The sequence below is a fragment of the Culicoides brevitarsis genome, chromosome 2 (assembly GCF_036172545.1).
Source record: "Culicoides brevitarsis isolate CSIRO-B50_1 chromosome 2, AGI_CSIRO_Cbre_v1, whole genome shotgun sequence".
NCBI lineage: Eukaryota > Metazoa > Arthropoda > Insecta > Diptera > Ceratopogonidae > Culicoides > Culicoides brevitarsis.
This window is the reverse complement of record NC_087086.1, coordinates 27,311,186-27,335,521: the sequence shown is the minus strand read 5'-3', so window position 1 is coordinate 27,335,521 and position 24,336 is coordinate 27,311,186. Positions and strand designations below refer to the sequence as shown.

Genomic DNA, 24,336 nt, shown 5'->3' with positions numbered 1-24,336 from the left:
AAATTTTTAGATTTTATTTCTTAAATGATGAATTTTTGTTTTACTGAATTAAAAAAATAATTGAAAACTTTTTTTGACAAAAATAAATTTTTAAAATCATTAAATTTCTTTTTTATTTTTTTAAAATTGAAAATTTAATTTTTTTTTAATTTTGAAAAATAGTTTTTTTTAAATATTTTTAGAGAAGGAAATTCTTTATAATATAATTTTTTTTTTTAAAAAAATATGCCAAAAAACGGCTAATTTTTGAAATTTTTACATTTTTTTAAATTTAAATTATTTTTTAATTTTTAAATGGGACAAAAAGTTTAAAAAAAAATTTTATTTAAAATTAAATTATTAATTTAGGATAAAATTTTTTTTTAATTTTAAAAATTTATTTTAATTACAATATTTTTTTTTAATTTTTTTTTAAAATTTTTTAAAAATTTAATTTTTGAATTTAAATTAAAATTTTATTTTTTATTTATTTATTTTACTTTGATTAAAATTTATTTTTTTTTAAATTTTCACTTAATTTTTTTAAATTTTATTAAAAAACGAAAATTGTCAGTTAAAAAATTAAATCTAAAGAAATATATTTTTTTTATGAAAAAATTATTTTTTATTCGTTAGTCGGCCAATAAAATTTAATGATTTTTTCTTATGAAATTTATGATTCATTTTATGAGAAATTTTAAGCTTTGTGATTTCTCTATAAAAAAATATTTAATTTTCCATTTATTTTAAAATATTTTATGCCTTAAAACAAAATTATCTTCTTTCATTTGTAATTATTGTTAAAACAAATATCAACAATTATCAAATTTTGTAATTTTTTCCCTCTGAGAAACATTATTTTTCATCATCTCAAGGACTAAATTTAAGTTTTTAAACAAATTAGTACATTTTGTTGTGATTTGAGCACTGCCAAACAAATTAAAAGTTTAAAATATTTTTAAAAGTTTTAATTTTCAAACATTTTTCTACCTCAAAAAGCACTTTTTTAATGAAAAATAAAAATATTTCATCTCTATTTAAGAAAAAATTCCTAATTTTTCAACTTTTAACAAAAAATCTTCACAAATGGAGACGTCTGGTCCATTACAAAAACATCAAAACGCCATCCAATACCACATACAGCTAAATTCAATCAACCCTTTTCATGAATTACCCATAAATTATGCAGTTGAACTGATATTTCGCACTAACTGAATCAACAATTTGAACGATATTTGCACAAATTGGCGCCGTCACCCTTCTATTTTTCGCTGTAACTCATTCCATTGTTGATCTGCCGCACTACATTCGACGTCAAAAAATAGAAAAGCAAAAAAACTGACGATATTTTATGATAAAAATAAAAATAATATATAAATGCATGTCCATTCCAGACTGTCATTTGCTCATATTTTTGTGCGAAAAGTTTTGTGTGGTGTGCCAATCGTGTCTATTTTTACATCAAAATTTATTTTAATTTTCTCGAGAGTGATGTTTCCGGTCGAAACGCGTCAGACGCTCATTCGGTCCAGCAAAAAAAAAAATAAAAAATATGAGAGGAAGTAATCCTACACGATTCGACGATAAAAGCAGCAGCAGCAACAACGGCAGTACATGAAAATTGCATGAAATGAAACTTAATAACAATTCCTTAATCCGACAGTTGCTCGACACTCGGCCCCGTATCGCCCATAATAGTGAATGACATCACTGTTATGACATTGTAATAGCATTAAAAACGAGTGAAAAGAAGAAGAAGTGAAAATAATGAACGAAAAAAATACGAAGAAAATGGCTTGTTTGGGAAAAACATCCACGAGAACGTTACTGAAGCCAATAACAACAACGCCGACGATGCTAAAGAAGTGATTTAACGAAACAATAAATTGTTATTGGTATGATGACGATAAAAACGAATAATAATGAAATAATAAAAAAAATAAAATTTTCCTCTTGAATCAGAAAAAGACACCTAATTGCGCCTCGAAGCACGAAAGTTACCAAGGAAACACGAAAAAAATAAAAATAATTGCACAATTGGATGCAATTAATGGTTGTGCTGTGTAACGTAATAAATTTATCTGTTCCAAAACAAGAAACAGACTCGACCAGCATCATTATTACCTCTGGAAAAAGTTTATCACACTCTCTCGCCCCGTACGAGAGAACGAACCTCACGCACCAATAAATTTTGCCAAAAATACCATAAATTAACATTGTCAAGCGAAAGAGCTTATTTTTCGTATAATTGTTAAAAAACAGACTATTTTGTACCTTTTTGGAGAAACATAAAAAACTTTAATAGAGAGAATTATTACTTGTTAATTGTTAGACACATAAAATTTATATTTGTAACAAAAAAAGCCAAATACGTATTTTTTGTACTGTTTACAACTAAAAGAAAATTAGAATTAAAACAAAAAATGGATTATCAGTGTATTGTTGTCTACACAATTGTCCGTATCGCTCCGATACTACCGAAAAACCCAGACGAGAAACAAGGAACGGGATGTCTTGACTGGGTAAAAGTTCAGATCAAAAGGTAAGAGCTTGCATGTCTCCAAGGCAGCAAGTCCTTAATTAGGACAAAATTAGACCGAAATTAATTATTTTTCTTTTCTTTTGGGTTCAGTTGCTTAGAGGAAGAGGTTTTTTTTACAGGGAGGGGAAAAATATTTTTTACTTTTACTTGACTTAATGGAATTTAATTAAAGATTTGAAAAAATTAGTTAATTAAGTTGACTTTATCTTAAGTTGTTAAGATAGATATTGACTTAAGCTTAAGTTTAAGAAAAAGTTTTTGACTTAAAGTTTAATTTTTAACCAGGGTTGTGAAAATTATTAGGTCAAAATTAAATAAAATTTTTGACTTAAGCTTAAGAAAAAAATTTATGTGACTTAAGCCAAATTAATTGACTTAATTTACAATAAATTTTAAAAAGTATTTTTACATATTTTTTTCTCGAAAATTTCTAATATTCAGCAATTAAAAAAATACCAAGCAAGTTTTAAAAAAATATTCAGCAAGTTTTTTAAATTATTCAACGAATTCCTAGAACATATTCAGCAAATTTGGAATACTATTCAGCAACTCCTCAAATTTGACTTAAACTTAAGCTTTTCAACTAGAAATATTCTTTAATTTTTATGAAAGCTTAACGTTAAGCCATAAGTTTAAGTCATAAGAAGTTGCTGAATATGATTCTAAATTTGCTGAATATCTAGTAGGAATTTGCTGAATAATTAAAAAACTTGCTGAATATCTTTTTCAAGCTTGCTAAATACTTTTTATTAATTTGCTGAATAAATTTAATAATTTGCTGAATAAATTCAAATATTTTTCAAATTATTTTTGCTCAATTTTTGGGAAAAATATCGATTGTTTTTAATTCAGCTTTTAAGTTTTGATTGAAAACTTAAGCTCAATAGTTGACTTAGTAAGTTTTTTAAGCAAAATTGTTATCTTTAAAACTAAATTTTTACTTAATTTCAAGCATAAGCGTTAAGTCAATTAATCAAAATCATTTTCTGACCCTGATTTTTTTTTTTGCTAATTTACGTGAAACAAAAAGAAAGATAAAAAAATCTTATTTCAACTCATCATCATCATCATAAGAGACTTCCCTAAGTACATTGCGAAGAAGTGAGCGACTAGAAGAAAAAAATTATGCGAGAAAAAGGCCGGAAGCTATTACGCTGTGTTGCCTGCCTGTTTTTAGATACTTTGAAATGCTATTTTTTTTGTCTTCTTGGTATTATGGTGGATGAATGGGGCGGGCGTGTGATTACAGATTCATTTTGTCGTATTTTTTTTTGCTCATCCGCTTATTTTTTGTGATTGTGCATTTATGATTTTTTTTTCTAGGAAAAGCTTCTTATGGATTTTGTTGAGGGATGTAATGGAATGTAAAGAAATGATGAGACAGAGATTTTTTTTTATCAATTTTAATCTATTTGAGTGACGGCGAAGGTCTTTTTTGATGTAAATATGAAATTTCTTGGAAAATTTCATACTGATTTTTTGTTGTGAAATTGAATTTTACCTTTTTTAAGGCTTTTTAACAAATGTTTTGGGGCATTTTGCGAAAAGTTCCGCGAAAAGTGAAGGATTTTGCTCGCTGAATAATAAAATTGGGGTTTGAAGCGTTTTTAAGGGTTTTCTGGGAAATTAATTATTTCTAGAGTTCGTAAAATTGATACAGTTTGCAACAAGTTGATGGGAAATCGTAAAGAATTAATAAAAATATTTTAGGGTTTCTTAGATTTTTTAAGCGAAAGTATAAAAAAATTTTTTAAATAAAATTTAATGGGTCAAAAGCTAAAAATTAAAATTAAATTGAAAACTTTTTGACCGCTAAAATTTCTTACTTTTCTTTTAAAAAACAATTAAAACCTAATTTTTGATAGAAAAACGTATAGCGCCATCTATATTGTTCGAAAAAAAGCTCAAAAAAGTATTTTTTACAATTTTATTTTAAAAATCTTTAATTAAAATTGCTAAAACTCAAATTATCTACCAAAAATTACATTAAAGACTTTTAACTTGTCAAAAATTATGAAAAAAAAACTCTTTAAAAGATTCTTTATAAAGCGCCATCTATTGCACATTCCTCTTATTTTGCGATCAAATCCTTCTTGTTAAAAAGTTGTCTCATAAATTCATCAAATTTTTTTCCTCATTTTCTTTTCCTCCTTCTTTTTGTCTCCCAATCTATAATCAATACACTTTTATAGAAAAAGTTTCCACTTCACTGGTGATTTTTTCTAAATTTCCCAAGAATGTCGTTTGTCATGCCACGATCTCGATTCGTACGCGATGTCGTCATTCATCGGTAAATTTCTGTTCACCACAAGAAATGTGATACTTTCTTCTGTCGTCTTCGTCGGCGTCATGTAATCTTCTTTTGAAAATTTTCCACTTTGAAATATCTTTGGCAAAATCGAATTCAGCGAGCAGAACATCAAATAAAATTCCCAAAGACGATGAAAAATTTGTAATGAGATTATATTTATTTTATTTTAAAAGAGAGAAGAAAAAAAATCAGCATTGAACGGAAATATTCTCAAAAGTAAATAAATAAATGCTCTGTTGTGTATTCAGCTAAATTAATTTCATTTAAAAATCATTCCATAGAAAAGTTTTTTAAGTAAAATTAAATGCTAATAATAAATAATAATAATAATAAAAGTATGTTGTTCGCATATTGCACACAGTCGACTGTTGATGGAAATATATCAGCAACCAGTGGAGTATTATTTTTAGATCGAAACGTTCTCACGTCGTACTTGGAGAAGTGAAAAAATGGAAAATGATTCGATTCGGAGAAAAATGATTTCAATTTCACACACAGACGTCACTTCACTTGAGTTTTCTCGGTAAGGCAGATGAAATGAATTAAAATGTTTCATATTTCATTCTGTCCGATTTTTTTTTTGCGAACAAAAATTTTAATGGGAATAATTAAGATAATGGCCAATTTATGTTTCTAATTATAATTAATTTATTGAAATATGTATTTTTTCATAAAATTTCGTTCATTCAAAAAAAAAAAGGAAAAGGCAATTTCAAACATTACCGTTTAAAATTTGAAATTCGCTATTTTGCTAATTCAAACTAATTAATTTCTCAAAATTTTGACATTTTATGATAAAATATGTCAAAAAAATAAAATTTGCTTCAATATTTATCAAAAATTTTTAAATGTAATTTCAAAAAATTGCCTTTTATTTTCAAATTGCCATTTTAGTAATTCAAACTAAATTTTTTTAAAATTTAAATTTTTCAGAAACAAAATTTTCAAAAAATTAAATTTTGTTTATAAAAATGAATTCAAATTTTAAAATTCGAATTCAAGAAAATTACCGATAAAAATTTTTTATCAAAAATTTAAAAATTTTTTACCGATAAATTTTTAATTAGTTTCATAAATGATTAGATTGATAAAAAAGGTTAAATTTAGCTCATTTTGTATTTTTATTTAAATATAAAAAATGTGAAAATTTTAATTAAAACAAATTACCGTTTAAAATTTGAAAATCGCTATTCTGCTAATTCAAACGATTTTTTATAAAAAATAATTTTAGTTTTTTTTAAATAAAAATTTAAAAGAAAAATAAAAGTTCGTTTAATTTTTTTAAATTTTTAAGCTATTTATTGAATAAAATTTTATAAAAAAAAAATATTAAAATTAAGAGAAAAATTCCAAAGTTTTATAAAAAACCGATTAAATCGGTAAAAATTTTAAATCTCATAAACATGAAAATTTTTTAAATTGCTCCTGCCTCAAAAAGTGCAAATTGACATATAAATGTCGCGCGATGAGAGGCCTTTTGTGATGAAAATTCTCCTGCAAATAAGCAGTCATATAGATAGAAATCATCGATTTTCCCTACAAAACGGTGCGAGTCGAGACACATAACACACAAAAAGGGAACAAGTTGACACGTAAATAGATTACTGAGACGCACAATGGCCCCATACACGAGATTCGCACTCATCTCACACAAATAATAATAACAACGTAATCCTTATCTTCTACTTGTCGAAATATCTTTTTTGTGTTGTAAAAATAACACACAGGCTCGTAACCTTAAACGGATAATAAATATTGTATAAAATTTCGGTAGAAAATGTTTTTTTTTGTGACATCCGAGACTCGACTGGAAAATAATGTGTGAACAATTTATTCAGGAACGTGACGTTTTTGTTCGACAAAAAAATGGGAAAAATGTTGAAATAGTGAAGACAAGTCAGAAAAATGCGAATGCGGTCAAGCATGAAGTGAATTTCCACTTAAAAATGAAAAACTCGTCGTCGAATGAAAAATCTTCGTAATTTTAGAGGCAATTTATTTCTTTTGCGACAAAATTCGTGCGATTTCATCGATACTTTTTCCCTTCGTTTCCGGCAGATAAAAGAGCAAAATACTCGATAGCAGCACATTTATGGCCGCAAAAAACCACAAGGCTCCATGAAGGCCCCACGCTGCGATCATAAACGGCAAAAATTTGACATACGCAAATGCCAGCACCCAATCTTCGAAGAGACAAATTGTCGATACAAAGGTGCGGATCTGCAAAACACATAAAAAAAACACATGAAAGAAACATAAAATAAAAAAAAAGTTATGAGAAAATTACCTTTTGCGTTAGAACTTCGCACAAGACGAGATACGGCAACGATGCGGATCCATTGGCTGCGAGAAAAACGACTAACGAGAGACAAACCAGGGGAATCCACGAAAATGCCGACATGTTGATGCCTTGCGAGTCGAGAATGTTATAAGCGCCCATGAGGGTGAGCACGAAGGCAACCGAAAATGACGACGTGATGATGAGAAATTTTCTGCCAGCGCGATCCACGAGGAAAGTAGCGACATAGGAGCCGAGTAGTTGGATGGATCCGACAATAACGGAGGACATTTCGGGACTTAAGGATGATCCGGCTTGCTGGAAAATTGACACTGTGTAATGAAGGAGCACGAAAGCGCCACTGCTGCATGTGAGCGTGATGAGAATGAATCCTAAAAAGAGGCCACGGCGGGAGGAACGGGTGCCTAAAATGGAGATAAATTAAAATTCTGAGGTTTTTTAGAGCTGAAAAAGTTCTTAAGTCAAAAAAAAATTACTTTTACTTTAAGTTATAGCTTAAGTCACATTAAGTCAAATACAAAGAACTTAAGTTGTAAAAAATTTTTGTAAATTTACAAAAAAAATTAAATTTTTAGTTAAAAAATGGTTAAAAAGTCAAAATTTAAATGATTTTCGACTCATATTTTAGAACTTAAGCTTAAGTCAAAAAATTTTTATACTAAGTATGACTTAAGTTTAAACTTAAGTTCAAAAATAAGTCAAAAATCATTAAAATTTTAGTTTTTTAGCTGATTTTTTGATAAAAATTTATTTTTTTTAATATTAGAAAAAATATTTTGCAATTTAAGTTTTCATATTTGACTTAACTTGACTTATGGAAAGCTTAAGTCGACTTAATTAAAAAAAATTAGACTTAAGTTTGATCAAAATATTTTTCAAACATTAGCTTAAGTCTCTTAAATTTTTTAATTTTACATCAAAAAAAATTTTTATCAGATTTTTTAAGTCAAAAAAAGTTGAAAAACTTACATAAGTCATTAAGCGTAAAGCTTTCCTTCTTCTCAGTCTTCAATGTTGTCGTCTCCACACTCACAATCTTCTCTTTTCCCAACCAAATGCAAGCTTTTTCGGCTTCCGCTGTCCTTCCCCGTTCCATCAAATACGTTGGCGACTCGGGAATCATCAAACTCCACACGAAAAATATGACAGAAGCCCCGATTCCGATGTAAGGCACTGTAAAGTAATGCGCATAACTGCAAACGGCATAACTTATCACGAGTCCAATGTTATGCAGCAACACCGTTAACGACCCCAAGATGCCCCGAATGTCGTTGTTTGCGATTTCCGTGACATAAACCGGCACAATAATGAAACTTCCGCCACCGCCGAAGCCGCCAAGGAACCGAGCGATGTACAAATGAGTGGGATTTTTGCCGTAAATGATGAAAAGCCATCCGAGCAACGTGGGAACTGCTAAAGAGATGAGTGAGAGTTTGCGACCGAATTTTTCGCTGGTGTATCCGAAGAAGAGAGTGGCACAGGCGCCACCGATACACATGATTGAGCTAATCCACGAAGCTTCGTCTATGGTTAAGGGACCGCTTTCGAGTAATTTTGATGATGGATCCATTAGTTTTCTGAAAATAATTGAGTTTTTTTTTACTGAAAAATCTTTTGAGATGAGATTTTAGATATTTTGACTTAAGCTTAAGTTTCCGAATTAGTCAAATTTCAATTAAATTTTGACTTTTCTGCAATTTTTTTCAATTTTCGAAGAAAAAATAATTTATTTTTTTATTTTAAAAAATTTGCAAATTTAATTTTTTTCGACTTAAGGTAACTTAAACGACACTTAAGGTGACTTAAGCGAGACTTAAGGTGACTTAAGCAAAAATATAAAGCTTTAATCAAATAATTTTTGGCTTTTCTTCAATTTTTTGCCAAATTTTTGAGAAAAAAACATTATTTTTTGCATTTTGAATTTTTTTTGCAAATTAAATTTTTATAATTTTTTCGACTTAAGGATTCTTAAGTTAAGTAAAAAATCAATTAATTTTGACTTAAAACTCTTTTCTGTCAATAAATTAAAAATTTTCAATAAAAAAACTTACGGAATTGTCGGCGATGGCCATCCAACTGCCAATCCAAAGCAAAATGTCATGATATTTCCTATAAATTTTTGTCGTGCAAAAAGAAGAAATCCATTAGCAATTATTAGAGTGAAAATATTTCACACTTTTTACCGCATAACGTTGCGACGAGTTGTCTTCCAATCATTTTTTCCACGTTTTTTTTTCCTACTTAAAAATATTTCTACAAACGAATTGACTGACGAGTAATTTAGCAATGAGCGCCTAGCAATGAGCCAAATTTGCTCTCGTCATTATCAGTCTCTTCTTATCTTCATCTCTTTTTTATTTGGGCTTTCCTACTGCTTACGCGGAGACAAATATTTATTTACTCATAAATAATAAAAAATGTTATAAAATAAGATATTTGGAGATAAGAGATCTTTTTTTTGTTTGTGATGAGATAATTTAATTTTTCATATTTGCGAAGGTAAACAAGGGAGGCTCGGTGAGGAGATGGGAAGTGATTTAAATAATTATTTTGTATAAATTATCTATCATCTTTTTTTGGGACATGAAACCTTTTTTGTCGAATAAAAAGGAGATTTAATCGAGTAGAACGACTTTTCAATTAGAGTTGTTGTTAAGTTAAAGGAAATATGTCACTCTGGAGACGGGAAAATGGTTCAAGGGACTTCAAATGAGGTCGATTTGAGCATTTTTTTTATAATTTTCTACGAAATGATTTTTTTTCCCGGAAGAAAAATAAATTCTCATTTACAAAAAATTACAATTTTACGACCTAAGTTATAAAAAATAAAATTAAAAATTAAATTAAAAATAAAATCGAATAAAAAAAAAAAAAAAATTATTAAATTAATTAAAATAAAAAATAATAAATCAATAAAACAAAAAAAAATAAATAAATAAAAATAAAAAAATAATATTTAAATTTAATTAAAAATTTATTAAAAAAATATTAATCAAAGTAATTAAAAAATAGAAATTTATTAAATTAAAAAAAATAAATTTAAAAAAAATTAAATTTATTATAAAAGTAAAAAAAATCTTAAATATTTTTCATAATTTTTTTTTATTTTTTTTTTAAATTAAAATTAAATTAAAAATTAAATTTTTAATTAATTAGATTTTTGTGGGCTTACAATTAGCTGAAAATTACTAAATTTTAAAGAAAATGGAAAAAATTTTTTAAAAAATTATAAAAAAAATAATTTTAAGAAGAAAAATTGAATTTTTCTGAATTATTTATCATTTTATTCCGAAAAAAATTTAAAAAATAATAAAAAATTTATTATTGGAAAAAACAAATTATTTTTTAGGCTCAGAAAAACGCTTTTAAAATGTGTCATTTATAAGAAATTTGAGCAAATGTACATGTAATTTGAGCTATGAATTTAAAAAATCCTTTCTAGGACTAGAAATATTGATTTTTTGTTACAATTCCGGTTCATTAATAAAAATTTTTACTGCAAATCGCTGTAATTAACCAGTAACTAGTCCAAAAAATGTGAAAATCACAACAATTAAATGCCGGAAACACACAAAAAATCACCTCCTGACTAAAATAATTCACAAATATTCGGTAATTTGACCCGATTGCCATCGAAAAATCACTCGCAACACCAAATTACAGCTCATAGCAACAGAATTTCTCACGCAAAAGATAACATAATTTGGTTAGCGCCACACGCGGTGTAACACAAATATTAACTTTAGATGTTTAGATTGTTTCTGATTGTGGTTTCTCACTGTCTGTCTTGCCATATTTAATCTAGATAAGAGCAACGACCGGGCCTCCAAAGCTCAATTTAACGCAAAATCATCCCTTTTAACGAGATAATTGTGTGTCGTGCCGCCCTTGTCACGAGATTCGTGGCGAAAACTGACCTCAACTCGCACATTTTTCCCGTTTTGTTGTGCGTTTGTTGACTCAATAATAAGTTATTTATGCGAGGAACAAAGAAGAAAGCACAAAAGATGGTAAAGTCAGGCAGAAACTGTTTCACATTCTTACCGATTCCTCGTTGCGGTGTGTGAGCGAAAAAAGACTGGTCTGGGTGTGTGTGTAGCTGATTGCGGTAGTACGACGAGGATGACGTCTGCGCTTTGTTCATCGGAGTTGCGAGTGAAATTGTTTCCATTTTTCTTCATTTCGTTTCATTTCACGATTTTACGTACAATTTTGCGTACGTCGGACATGGAGCGAGAGGTATTTCGAAGATATTTGACCTATTTGTTGTTTATCCTACTCATGTGTTTTTGTTTTCGTCTGCTCAATTTTTTTCTTCGTGAGATACAATTTTATCTCTTGATATTTATTGCTACACAAATTCTTTCTTAACCGCGTTTCGAATTGATTTTTCAAGGGAAAATGTGGTTTTATCAGAGGAAAAGTTGTCTGTCTTTTATTTTTTTTTTGTATTTTTTTACAATTTAGAAGAAAAAAAAATAGAGATTGGGAAATTCTAGTAAAATTTTCAGAAAATTATAATTGCGAAAAAATTAAGAAAAATTTTTTCAGCCCGGAAAATTAAAAATTTTCTTAAGAATTTTTAAGAAAAACGAAAATTTCTTCAAAGATACTGAAAAATATAAAAAACTTGCGTAAAATTTTTCATAGTTTTGGAAAAAAATTTGAAAAGCCTTAAAAATTTAAGTAAAAATTTTAAATATTTTTAAAGGATTCGAAAAATTTCTCTAAAAGATTTGAGAGAAAATCAAAAAAAAAAAATCATAGAAATTAAAAAAAAATCGGAAATTTTTTTAAAACTCGAGAAAATTGAATAAAAATGATTAAAATTTAGTAAAAGTCAGCAAAATTTTGAAAAACAAAAAAAAAAATTAGTACCTAATCAAGAAATACTTTAAAAATATCTGAATTCTTTAAAATTTAAAAAAAAATAATAAGAAAACTGGAAGTTTTTTAAAATGTCGGAAAATTTACTGAAAACTCGAAAGAATTTTGAAATCAAAATTACGGAAAGGTCGATTTTTTTTTTTAAATTATAAATTGACCTTTTAATTGCTCTTTGAAAATTTAGAAACTTTGAAAAATTTAAAATTCATAAAAATAACTGTCAAAAAATTTTGAATTTTTTTTTAAATATTTTTCGAGATGAAAATTCATTAAAAAATACAATTTTCAATACAAAAAAAAATTTGTAAATTAAGATTTTTAAATTTTTTTTGATAATTTCTTGAAAAAATCTGAAAAAGATCAAAAAATTACATTTTTAATGAAATTTTTTACTTTTTTTTTTATTTTTCGACCACTTTTGGCACAAATAATTTCCAAAAAATAAAAATTTAAAAAAATTTTCAAAAAATAAAAAATTTTTCGATTTTCGTTAAGAAACAAAAAAAAAAGAAATAAAATAAAATTAAAAAAAAAATAAAATGCGATGAAATCAATCATTCCTCTTCCCTCGCACCAGCTATTTCAATCTAATTTTTCTTGTCACGGCGAACACAAAAAAAGAGTAACTTGGTAGACTGGCAAGAATTTCGATGATATTGAAAATGTTGAGCTCCGTGACTTGACATCAAGCCATTTATCATCCATAAGAAAAGGGCAACAAAAAACCGAGAGAGGGTCGAATATTAAATTCAGCTAAATTGACAAAATAAAGTAAATGGCTGAAAATTGATTGGCACGTGCTGACTTTTCTTAAAGGAGGAAAATAGCATGAAAAATGTCGTAAAAACGCCAAGACGAAAGGGTCGATTGTCATTTTGTGCCATTTTATGACCATTTCGGAAGACAAAAGGTCCCTCGGTGACTTTTATCGCGCTCGTTAAAGCAGTAAATAACGTTTCATTGGTCTGACTGCTGCTCAATTTTGCTTTCAAGACTTTTGTTCATTTGAGAAAGAACAAAAAAAAAGTCGAAAGTTATTTAACGCAAGGCACAAATATCAATTTAAAGTAAAAGCCTAGGTGCTTTTCTTTTATTATTTTCCCTTTTTCTCGACTGAGTGAGCGGATTGTCGCATGTAAATCAAGTCAACTCGTCTTTTTAATGGTTATTGTCTTCTTCATTCTTCATTTCCCTCTTCCGACGTGCTGTTTGTGTGTCAAAGAATTCGTATGACGGGCGAAAATGCGAATTTTATTTGATAATGTATTCATGACATGCCACGCTAATCGCATTGATTTTTTTGTTTGTTTGTTTTTTCCCAAGTTTTTCCAAAAAAACATTTTTTTTCGAAGTCGAACGTCATCCGAATGATACTGCCGATAAAGTGCCATCAAGCATACAAATGACTAGTTTTAAAGAAAAACAAAAAATATTTACGAAGAAATTGAAATTCTTCGTTGTTTACACATGATGATGTCAACAATCACATCTTTTGATGAAAAACCCGAAGAAAAAGTTCTGTTTTTATTTTTTTTCTGTTGTTTGACGAGCAGAATCAAGGTTGATTGCTTTGGAGATTATTTAGCATTTATTTGCATAGTATTGACAGTTGTTTTCTCATAATTTGATACGAGTCGACATTTTTATGTGATGGGAATTCAATGAATGAAGGCAGTTGATAACGGTTGACAGACGGGTCTTTGACATGAAAAGAAAGGAAAAGAAAAGGTGAAAAGCAAGTTTTAATTCAAAAGGCCAGAAAAATGAGGGAAAATTATAATTAAATGTCAAAAGTTTTTGATGGCTGTCGGGGTTTTTGATGGTTTTGTCGCGAAAATTACTTTTTGAACTAGAAAAATATTTTTCTTATTCAAATTTTTTAATTTAAATTATTTAAAATTTATTTAAAAAATAAATTTAATCAATTGAAAAAAAAAAATTATTTAAAATAAAATAATTAAAATTAAAAAAATAATTAATTTAATCAATTAAAAAATTAAATTAAATAATTTTAAAATTAAAAAAAAAAATTTCTTTCGATTTTTATTTTTTATCGTTATGATTTTTATGAAATGATAGTAAAATGATTTGATGTCTTTAAAAATTTTTTAAATTTATTTAATTTTATTTTCCTTAAAATTTTTTAAAACGAGAAAAAAATATTTAATTTTCACAAATTTTAAAATCCAAAAATTTATTTTGACATAAAAATGCAGAACATTTTAGATGAGATGATGATATTAAATTAAATTCTTTTTTTTTTGCTGTTAAAAAATTATTTAAAATTTAAGGTCGCTCCAAATTTTTTTCTATGTTTTTGTCCCCTGGGGCAATGGGGTAAAATAAAAAAAAAGTTGAAAAGTTCATCAAAATTGACCATTTTTTGGCCTTTTTCCATATTTTTTCAAAGAATTTTCAAAATTTTTTAAAAATATTTTCAATTTTTAAGAATTTTTGTATTGAAAAACGAAATTTAACATGAAATTCCTTCTTTAAAAATATTTTCAAAAAAATTATTGTTTAAAATTTTTGGACAGTTATTTTTATGAAATTATTTTGTTTAAATTTTTAACTTGAAATATTTGGAGATCAATTTTAAATCATCAAATCTCAATGTAAATACCACAAAAACTATTAAAATATTCATCAAGGGCCCAAATTTGTTAAAACTTTGACATTTTGTATGAAAAAGTATTTCAAAACTTTTTTTTTTATTTTGCCCCCCCCCCCATTTTGAAAAAAATGTTTTGGGACAAAAACATCGAAAAAAATTTGGAACGGCCTAAATTAGAAAAAAAAATAATTAAATTTAAAAAAAAAATTTAAAACAAAAAAAAAAAATTTCAGCAAAAATATTTTAGGAAAATTAAAATAAATTTTTTTTAAAATAATAAATTAATTTTTTAAATAAAATTTTGATTGAAAAATTTTAACATTTTAGATTTTTTTTTTAATTTTAATTTTTTTCGAAAAAATTAATTAATTAAAAATTAAATTATTTTGAATTTTCAAAAAAAAAAAAAAATTAAAATAAAAAAAAATAAATAATATTTACTCTAAAATTGGCAAATAAAGCTTTATTTTTATACTTTATCCAACCAGAAAAAAAATTATTTAAATAAAAAAGCAAATAATTCCCTGAAAAACAAAATAATAAACAACTCAGTCACTCAAAAACATGATAATCTCTCCGAATCCCACCATAAACATCACAATTACCAAAAATTTTCCATAAATTTTCATAAATCAAAAACGTCATGAGCACACAAAATTTGCACCGCAAAACCACTTCAATCGTCATTTACGTAGAAATAACACATAAACAAGCCAAAAATTGCTCGCAAAACATCAAATAATTAAAATATTGTTTATTTACACTCACTTAATAGGCACAAAGGAAACTATTATTTTGTGTGCTCTCTCTCATTCCAAAAACGTAAATTGATCGAATTCGAGTAAATAAACGAGATTGTTTACAATCTAAACCGAAAATCGAGACATGAGTGTGTGTGAGAGAAAATGACTCGAATTCTTGCACGACTTCTGGAAAATCTGTTTAATTTAAAAGGCATCTTGTAACGAACGTACTTGGCTAAATGTTTATTAATTAATTAATTTTCTGTTATTTTTTTTCCTTATTTTAAGATGAAAATTATTTTTTTTTTGTAATTCAGATTTGTGTGTTCAATCAATGATCATGACGTCATCATCGTCATTTTTTGTCGGATTTTTCGGGGTGGTGTCGGTCTTGCTTCGCTGCAAAAATTGGCTAATTAGGTTGTTTTTCTTGGCTTCGGAGATGGCTTCGCCGCGTGGCACCGACATCAAAAGTTGAACGCGTTTCTTCTGCGGAGGCGGAGCAGTTGGCGTCGTCGCTTGTTTCGGTGACGTTTTCAGTGCTGCCAGAGATTGTCGTCTCTCTTCTTCGGTTAATTTCACGGCGAATTTCGTGAGTGGTCCAGCTCCAGGCTGCTGCTGCTGCGTATCACTTACGTCCATTTTTTCCTCCGTTTCGGCGGTTTTTGGTGCCTTCTTCTTCGTCTCGACTGTGTGATATTGCCAAGTGTTTGGCAGGGAAATGTCTTCCAAGCCGTATTGCTTCAAAACTGCCTCGTTTACGAAATACGCCATTTTTCCCTTCATGGGTCCGTCGTCGTCGCACTTTTTGTATTCGGAGATTTTCTTGATGCGACTTCCGATGTGATGGAACTCCTGGAAGTCCTCGAGATGCCCAAAAGTGTTTTTGCGCCACGTGCGGAACTCGTCGACGAGAAATTGTCGATTTCGCGTGTTGCCGTGCACAAGACGAATGAGATCCGGCATCGCTTCGTCGCTGACAGGTACTTTTTTGACGCCAGCTGGCGTTGTGGCGGCTTTTTTGGGCGCCGTGTCCTTCGTGATGACAGTTTTGGGGTTCAAGACATAACTCCATGTGTTGATGATCGGCAAGTCGGTGAGTTGATATTTTTCGAGAATTTCCGGTTTTACGTACCACGCGTTAATTTTGTACATCGGACCTTCTTCGTTGCTTTGCTTGTATTCCGCAATCTCCTTAATTTTGGACGCGATGAAACTAAATTCCTGATAACCCTCGTCTTCGCCGTATTTTTGCTTGCGATATGCCGCAAACTCGTCCGAGAGGAATTTTTTGCTGTTCGGATTGCCGTGCACGAGGCGGATTAATTCCTTCATACCGTCTTCGGTAATTTTGACTTTTTTCGGTGCCACATTTGCGGGTTCGGGTTTCTCGTCTTCCGGATCGTCGGGAATTGAGGTAATGGGTTCGGCAAAAAGCATCGCTCGTGCCGATAGCATTTCCCAGACGATGGGCGAACATTGGTCTTGGGCCTTACTGAGGCTGGAACGGACCCAAATACAGCCGATAATGCGAGGTTTGATCTTTTCCGTCTTCTTTTTGTGCTCTTCTTGGAATTCTTGTTGCATTATTTTGAGACGGGCCTTTTGCGCTTCGGGTGAATTGTCTTCGGTAGCGAGTTCGCCATCGGGTTCGAGCTCTTCGTCGCTTAAATGACCGTGGGGCACGAAGAAATCGTTGTCGACCTGGGTGAAAATTTAATTTTAATTCGATTTTTGATATTTTTCATGAAAAAATTAACTTACCTCATAATCATCATCCACATTATCTTTGTCCTTTTCGTCGTCTGAGCCATGCAACGACTCGCCAGGCTCCTCTTCCTCCCATTCTTCGTCAGAATCGACTTCATAATCGAACATTTGCTATTAAATGATGAAATATTTAACGATTTTTCATGAAAAATTGACATAAAATTACTTACTGTGTCAACTCCAAGCGGCTTTCGTCCATTAATCTTCTTAGATTTTTTGCGAAATGTTCCGTAATATGCTGGACGTCGATTTTCATGGAAATGCAAGAACTTGGCACGATATTTTTCTTTCGGTTTTTTGACAGTTTCGATATGTTCCTCGCCTTTTGTGTCTAAAAACATGAAAAAAATGTTAAAAAATCATAATTTTTTTTTAAAAAGTTAAAATTTTACCAATCACGATGATATCTTGCGAGTCATCCTCCTCCTGCCACGTCACAGAGCCCGATTTGCCCGGTTGGTAACCACTGTCCCGCTTTAATTGGCTCAAATATGTCAACACTGCCGGTGGTTCGCCATTGTTGAGAGTTCGTTCGAGTGCCTCACGTCTCCCAGTATCGAGATTTCCTCGCGTAACGGGTGCAAGTCGCATATTTTCCTTCACCTGGAATGGCATAAAGTTCTGTGTCGTGGTTGGAGCTTTCTCGGAATCGTTGGAAGACTCTTCTTCGGGTTGTTTTTGTCCCGTTTTCTTCGGTACGAAGAATTTTTCCATCAATTGAGCGGATTTTTTCCATTTTTGACCGGCTTCTTCTTTTTTGCGACGTTCCTCTTCTTCGCGTTGTTGCTTTTCCAGCTCTTTCTTTTGTTTTTCTTCCTCTTTTTTGAGGCGTTCTTCTTCTTTTTTCAATTCCTAAAGACAAATTTCACAAAAAAATATTTTTTTTTTTAAATTTTTTTGACTTACCTTTTGTCTCTTTTCCTCCTGTTTTTGCTCCAATTCGGCTTGTTTCTTTTTTTCTTTCTCCTCGCGTTCAAGTCTTTTTTGATTTTCCTTCTCTTCGCGCTCTTTTTGTAATTTTGCCTCTTTTTCTTGCTTTTCTTTGAGACGTTGAGCTTCTTTGGCCTCCCGTTCTTGCTTTTTCAGGGCTTCTTTCGCTTCACGTTCCAAGCGACGTGCTTCTTCGCGTTCCTGTTGACGCTTGATTTTTTCTTCTTCCGACAATTTTTTGTGAGATTTTTTAATCCCCGAGCCGGGAGTGCCTTTGGACTTTGTTTCACTCTGAGGCACGGATTCGTTCAAGTCAGCTGTGGACACATCGAGATCCGATTCGTCGACAGTTTTATCGGCACTTTTTGGGCTGGAGTTGGATTTTTCCTGAAATTCGGGCTTTGGAAGGTTTTTTTCCTCCGAAAATCCTTTAAAATCTTCTTCTTCCTTCTCGGAATCGACATTTTCCTCGAGAATTGAGACTTCCAGAGGTTTTGGTTCGTCATCTTCGTCGTCGTCGAGGCAAACAACTTCCATCGGTTCCTCGATTTCTTTTTGATCTTTCTCTTCTTTCTTCAATTTTTCCTTTTTCTGACTTTTTGGCGTTTTTTTCGCCTTCTCAGCTGACTTTTCCAACTTTAATTTTTTATTATTTTGCTTTTTCACTGCCAATTTTATGTGAATTTTACCGCTGCTCGTGTCTCCAGCACTCTCTTTCGCTGCCTCTTCTTCACTGTCATCCACCAATTCGATAACTTCCTGCGTAATATTCTCTTTTTTCTTTGTCGTCGACAGCACTTTGCCAACTTTTGCTGCGGGCAAAGCAACTTCCGCCTCGTCGCTGCCAGACAATTTTCGTTTCTTTGTGTCTTGAGCGACGGGCGTTGTGGCGGAAGACTTTTCTGTCGACACTGGACTCAAAATTGCAAATGGCAAACGTGTTTGTTTCATCTTTTTTTGGCCCGGAGTTGTCGCGGGCGACGTTGAAATCAAATTTTCACTGTTCACTTCCATATTTCGCGTCGCGATTTCACCACACTTTCCACTTTTGACACTTCGAGACGGGAAATTCCTGCGTTTGGGAGATAAAAAATCGAGATTTTTGCGATAATTTAATGAAATTTAGCTTAAGGAATCCCAACACGACATAAACAAAACAAAAGGCGGCAAAATGTGAGAGTTGCCCTAGCAGACAATGACGGAATTTGACGATTTTTTGACATTGGACGAGAGGGAATTGGATGATGAGTGAATTGTTTAGTGGGATTTTTAGGCTGAAACAAATATGAAATTTTTTTCCGACTTTTATTTTTTTTAATTTTTAAAATATTTAAAATTTTACTTTAAATTAAAAAAAATATTTAAAAAATTAATTAAAAATTTCAGATTTTTTTTATGAATTAAATTTATTTATAACTCAAATAAATAAAAAAAAATACAAGATCAAAAGACATAATATTTTTAAAATAAAAATAAATTGAATAAAAAATTAAATTAAATTAAATATTTTTAAATAAATTTTAAAAAAATTAAATTAAATAAATATTAAATTAAATTTTACAAATAAAATAATGAAAAATAATTTAAAAAATTTAATATAAAAAAAAAATTTAATTTTATAATTTAATTTAAATTTTGTTTTTTTTTTATTATGTATTAATTTTTTTAATTCATTAAAAGCACAAATTTCCTTCATATGTTTATTTTCTATATGAAAAACTCCTGACTTGTGAATTAATTTTAAAAGAAATTTAATTTTTTTTTAAATAATTTTTCTGAAAACAAATAATTTTCTTATATTTGAGATTGATTCTGAAAAAAATTAAGATAGAAATATTTTTGACTTAATATCGACTTAAAACTTAATGTTTTTATGAAAATTTAAAGATCGATTTAAAATAACGAAATATTTATTTTTTTTTTATTTTCAGAGCTGTTGCTGCTTACAACAGAGCTCTTAACTTGTCACCGAATAATGCAGTGGTTCATGGAAACTTGGCATGCGTCTACTATGAACAAGGTCTCATCGAATTGGCTATCGATACTTATCGGCGAGCTATTGAGCTTCAGCCCAACTTTCCGGATGCATATTGTAATTTGGCGAATGCTCTCAAGGAGAAAGGATTCGTAAGTGTTTTAAATTTTTGGTTTTTTGAAATTTATTTAATTTTTTTGTCCCTTGGAATATGGAATTTTTAAAAAATTAGATAAAAATTTAAAAATCAATTTATTAAAATTAATTTAAATTAAAAATTATTAGAATAAATTAAATTTTTAAAAATTTTTTGAATTATAAAAAATATATTTTTTTAATTAAAAAAAAATAAATTAAATAATTTTTAAATTAAAAAAAAAAATTAAAAATTTTTAAATTAAAAAAAATATTTAAATAAATTTTTTAATTAATAAAAAATAAATTTAAATTAAAATTAAAAAAAAAATAAATTATTTTTTTTATTTTAAAAAAAAAAATTAAAAATGGAATCAAAAATTCATTTCTTTTGATTGTTTTCAAATTATTTTAATTCATTTCAAAATAAATTTTTTTTAAATATTTAAAAAAAAATTTAATAAAAATAAATAAAATAAATTTAATTAATTCAACATTTAATTTGTTTAAAATTTGTAATTTTTTATTATTGCGTATTTTAATTAGTTTAATTTTTAATTATTTTCGTAGTTTAATTATTTCTTATTTTTTTACTTTTAAATTAATTTTAAATTTTTTTTTCGAAATTTGGGAAAAAAACTTTTAAATAAATTTGAATTAATAAAAATACAAATTTAAAAATTTCTTTTTCTCCCTCAAACAGGTCCAAGAAGCTGAGGATTGCTACAACACGGCTCTCCGTCTCTGTCCCACACACGCCGATTCCCTAAACAATTTGGCCAACATCAAGCGCGAACAAGGCTACATCGAGGAAGCAACGAAACTCTACTGCAAAGCTCTCGAAGTTTTTCCCGAATTCGCAGCGGCGCACTCCAATCTCGCCTCCGTCTTGCAACAACAGGGCAAACTCAACGAAGCTCTCGTGCACTACAAAGAAGCGATTCGCATCCAACCCACATTCGCGGATGCCTATTCCAACATGGGCAACACTTTGAAAGAAATGCAAGACGTCGCCGGCGCCTTGCAATGTTACACGCGCGCCATTCAAATAAATCCCGCATTCGCCGACGCGCACAGCAACTTGGCCAGCATCCACAAGGACTCGGGCAACATCCCGGAAGCCATTCAATCGTATCAAACGGCACTCAAGCTAAAAAGTGACTTTCCCGATGCCTATTGCAATCTCGCGCATTGCTTGCAAATCGTTTGCGATTGGCGCGATTACGATGTTCGCATGAAAAAACTCGTTGACATCGTCGCCGATCAGCTGGAAAAAAATCGCTTGCCCTCGGTGCATCCGCATCATTCCATGTTGTATCCACTGACGCACGAATTCCGCAAAGCGATCGCTGCACGTCACGCCAACTTGTGTCTTGAAAAGGTGCATGTGCTCCACAAACCCCCTTTCAAGTTCAATCGCGAGATGCAAGGACGTCTCCGTATTGGCTACGTCAGCAGCGATTTCGGCAATCATCCCACGTCGCACTTGATGCAATCGATTCCGGGGCTTCATGACAGAACCAAAGTCGAGATTTTCTGCTATGCCTTGAGTCCGGATGATGGAACGACGTTCCGTGGCAAGGTTGCACGCGAATGTGAGCATTTTGTGGACTTATCGACGTTACCGTGCAACGGAAAGGCAGCTGATAAAATCTACGCCGACGGAATTCAGATTCTCGTGAACATGAATGGATACACAAAAGGCGCTAGAAACGAGATTTTCGCCTTGAAACCGGCCCCGATTCAGGTTATGTGGCTCGGATATCCCGGCACGAGTGGCGCTAGCTTCATGGATTACATTATAACTGACGCCGTTACGAGTCCCATGGATTTGGCACATCAGTACAGCGAAAAATTGGCTTATATGCCACACACATACTTCATTGGCGATCACAAGCAGATGTTCCCGCACTTGAAAGAGCGAATTATTGTGTCGGACAAGAGTTCAGGAAAAATTGCGGATAACGTTGCTGTTATTAATGCCACAGATCTTTCACCATTGGTTGAGAATACAGAAGTTAAGACGATTCGGGAGATTGTTCATGCCAATCGAACGGTAGAAATTCAACACAAAGTCGCTGAATTGCCGACTACGACGATTATTGACTCGATGATCAGCTCCGGACAACTTCATACGTCGTTGAATGGTGTCGTTTTGCAAAATGGACTTGGAACGCCGCAAACTAACAGTAAGGCATCCACTGGAGAAGAGGTTCCACAAAGCATTGTTGTCACAACACGTGCCCAATATGGATTACCAGATGACGCGATTGTCTATTGCAACTTCAATCAATTGTACAAAATCGATCCACATACGTTGCAATCGTGGGTTTATATTTTGCAACATGTTCCCAACTCAGTTTTATGGTTGCTTCGTTTCCCAGCTGTGGGAGAGTCAAATATTCAACAGACGGCACAGCAATTGGGTGAGTAATTTTTTTTTTTTTAATATTTTTTCACTTTTTGTCGATATTTCTCGGATTTTATAGAAAAAAATTAAAAATAATTAATAAAAAAGAAAATTTTTGACATTTTTTGGTATTTCTGAATTTTTAATCCAAAAAATTTTCGACAAAAAATGAAATAATTAAATTTTTTGACCTAAATTGTCACAAAATCAACTTTTTTTTAAATAAAAAATTATCGTTTTAGGTCTCGCTCCCGGTCGTATCATCTTCTCAAATGTCGCTGCGAAGGAAGAGCATGTTCGACGAGGTCAGTTAGCTGATGTTTGTTTGGACACGCCACTCTGTAACGGCCATACGACTTCGATGGATGTCTTATGGACTGGAACTCCCGTCGTCACATTACCCAGTGAGACATTAGCTTCAAGGTAATTTTCCATTTTATTCCAATTTTCGATCATTTTCTCATAATTTTTTTTTTTTTCCACAGAGTTGCTGCATCTCAACTCGCAACCCTTGGTTGCCCCGAGCTGATTGCCTCATCACGACAAGAATACCAAAACATCGCCATCAAATTGGGCACAGAACCGGAATATTTGAAGGCTATTCGTGCAAAGGTCTGGAAAGCACGTGAAGAATCGCCTCTTTTTGACTGCAAAGCTTATGCTCAAGGCTTGGAAATGCTCTTTACAAAGATGTGGCAGAGGTTTGCCCGTGGCGAAGCACCAAATCACATTTCAGCAAAGGATTAAATATATATTTTTTGTTAAAATTTAAGAATATTTACAAAGACTACTTAGCATCTTTTTTTTCTTCACACACATACAAACACATAAAGTTTTATCCAATATTTTATTAGTTTTTAAGGATATTTTAATATAGACACATGATTGGCTCAAGCAGTCATTTATTTTTAATTATTACATTTAGATACAATTTGGGAGTTTTCTTTGTTCAATGTTGGGTTCAATGTTAAAGTCAAGAGATCACTTTGTAGTTAGAATTTTAGCTTTTTCTCTCTTACTTAAATCTACTACAATCTACTTCTACTCTAGATGATATTAAGAAATATTTACTCTATCCATATGACGCTAGAACAGATTTATGAGACAAGAGACACAAGAAAATGAAATAAAAATTGTATTGAATAGAAAAGATTTGAGTTTTATATCTTTAGGATGTCCAAAAGTTTTTTCTTGATAGGGTGTCAAAATATTAAGTACGCAAAAGTAGGATGAACATTTTTATACATAAGTTATTCATACCTGTCATAAGTTACCTATTTCTTGTCATCAACAAGGTTCATGTCCTTCAAGTAAATTTTACAGATAAGTCAATGATATTATGTTTAATTATTATTTTTTCTACGAATCCATAAAATTCTTCTTCTTCATCTGATTCGTGAACTTTTATTATGTGTCGTATTTACATATCTCGCCAATTTTTTTTTGCTGTTCTCTAAGGTTTTCAATTTTCATTCATTTGTCTTTTTTCCATTTTTCTTTTCCTTTTAAAAAATTTGGTGCCAGTTTATGACTAGGAAATAAATTTTTGTGGACTACTACTTAAGTCTCCTTAATAGGAGTGGTCATACCAAAATTTCCATTGTACGCCTTCCGCTAAGCACTGCTATTTTGATTTGAAGTTTGGGGTTTTCGCCGTCATCAAAGGGGTACCAATGATTCAAAATTTTACTAAAACATACAAGTTTTCCATTTGTAGCAAATTTCAATAAAAGCTTCAGCA

General features: G+C 30.3%; 3 protein-coding genes across 3 annotated transcripts in view; 1 reads left to right on the top strand and 2 right to left on the bottom strand.

The window, feature by feature from the left end:
* LOC134828352 (UDP-N-acetylglucosamine--peptide N-acetylglucosaminyltransferase 110 kDa subunit) overlaps positions 1 to 23,796 on the top strand; it is a 29,862-nt gene extending 6,066 nt beyond the window's left edge. Inside the window, exons 6-9 of the mRNA XM_063841295.1 lie at positions 20,007 to 20,202; positions 20,889 to 22,611; positions 22,838 to 23,018; positions 23,081 to 23,796. Of these exons, the coding sequence (XP_063697365.1) occupies positions 20,007 to 20,202; positions 20,889 to 22,611; positions 22,838 to 23,018; positions 23,081 to 23,342 (2,362 nt within the window). The 3' untranslated portion in view covers positions 23,343 to 23,796. The remainder of the gene's footprint in view (positions 1 to 20,006; positions 20,203 to 20,888; positions 22,612 to 22,837; positions 23,019 to 23,080) is intronic.
* On the bottom strand, positions 6,735 to 9,398 carry LOC134831391 (facilitated trehalose transporter Tret1-like). Its single transcript, XM_063845111.1, has 5 exons — positions 9,315 to 9,398; positions 9,183 to 9,240; positions 8,101 to 8,708; positions 7,120 to 7,535; positions 6,735 to 7,052 (listed from the first exon to the last, which is right to left on the bottom strand). Exons 1-5 carry the CDS (start codon positions 9,346 to 9,348, stop codon positions 6,828 to 6,830), a joined length of 1,341 nt encoding a protein of 446 aa, XP_063701181.1. The 5' UTR covers positions 9,349 to 9,398; the 3' UTR covers positions 6,735 to 6,827.
* LOC134830434 (chromatin assembly factor 1 subunit A-like) lies at positions 15,612 to 19,186 on the bottom strand. The gene is made up of 5 exons (XM_063843921.1): positions 18,052 to 19,186; positions 17,538 to 17,997; positions 17,316 to 17,476; positions 17,140 to 17,256; positions 15,612 to 17,079 (listed from the first exon to the last, which is right to left on the bottom strand). Exons 1-5 carry the CDS (start codon positions 19,087 to 19,089, stop codon positions 15,703 to 15,705), a joined length of 3,153 nt encoding a protein of 1,050 aa, XP_063699991.1. The 5' UTR covers positions 19,090 to 19,186; the 3' UTR covers positions 15,612 to 15,702.
* Positions 23,797 to 24,336: the final 540 nt, after the last annotated feature.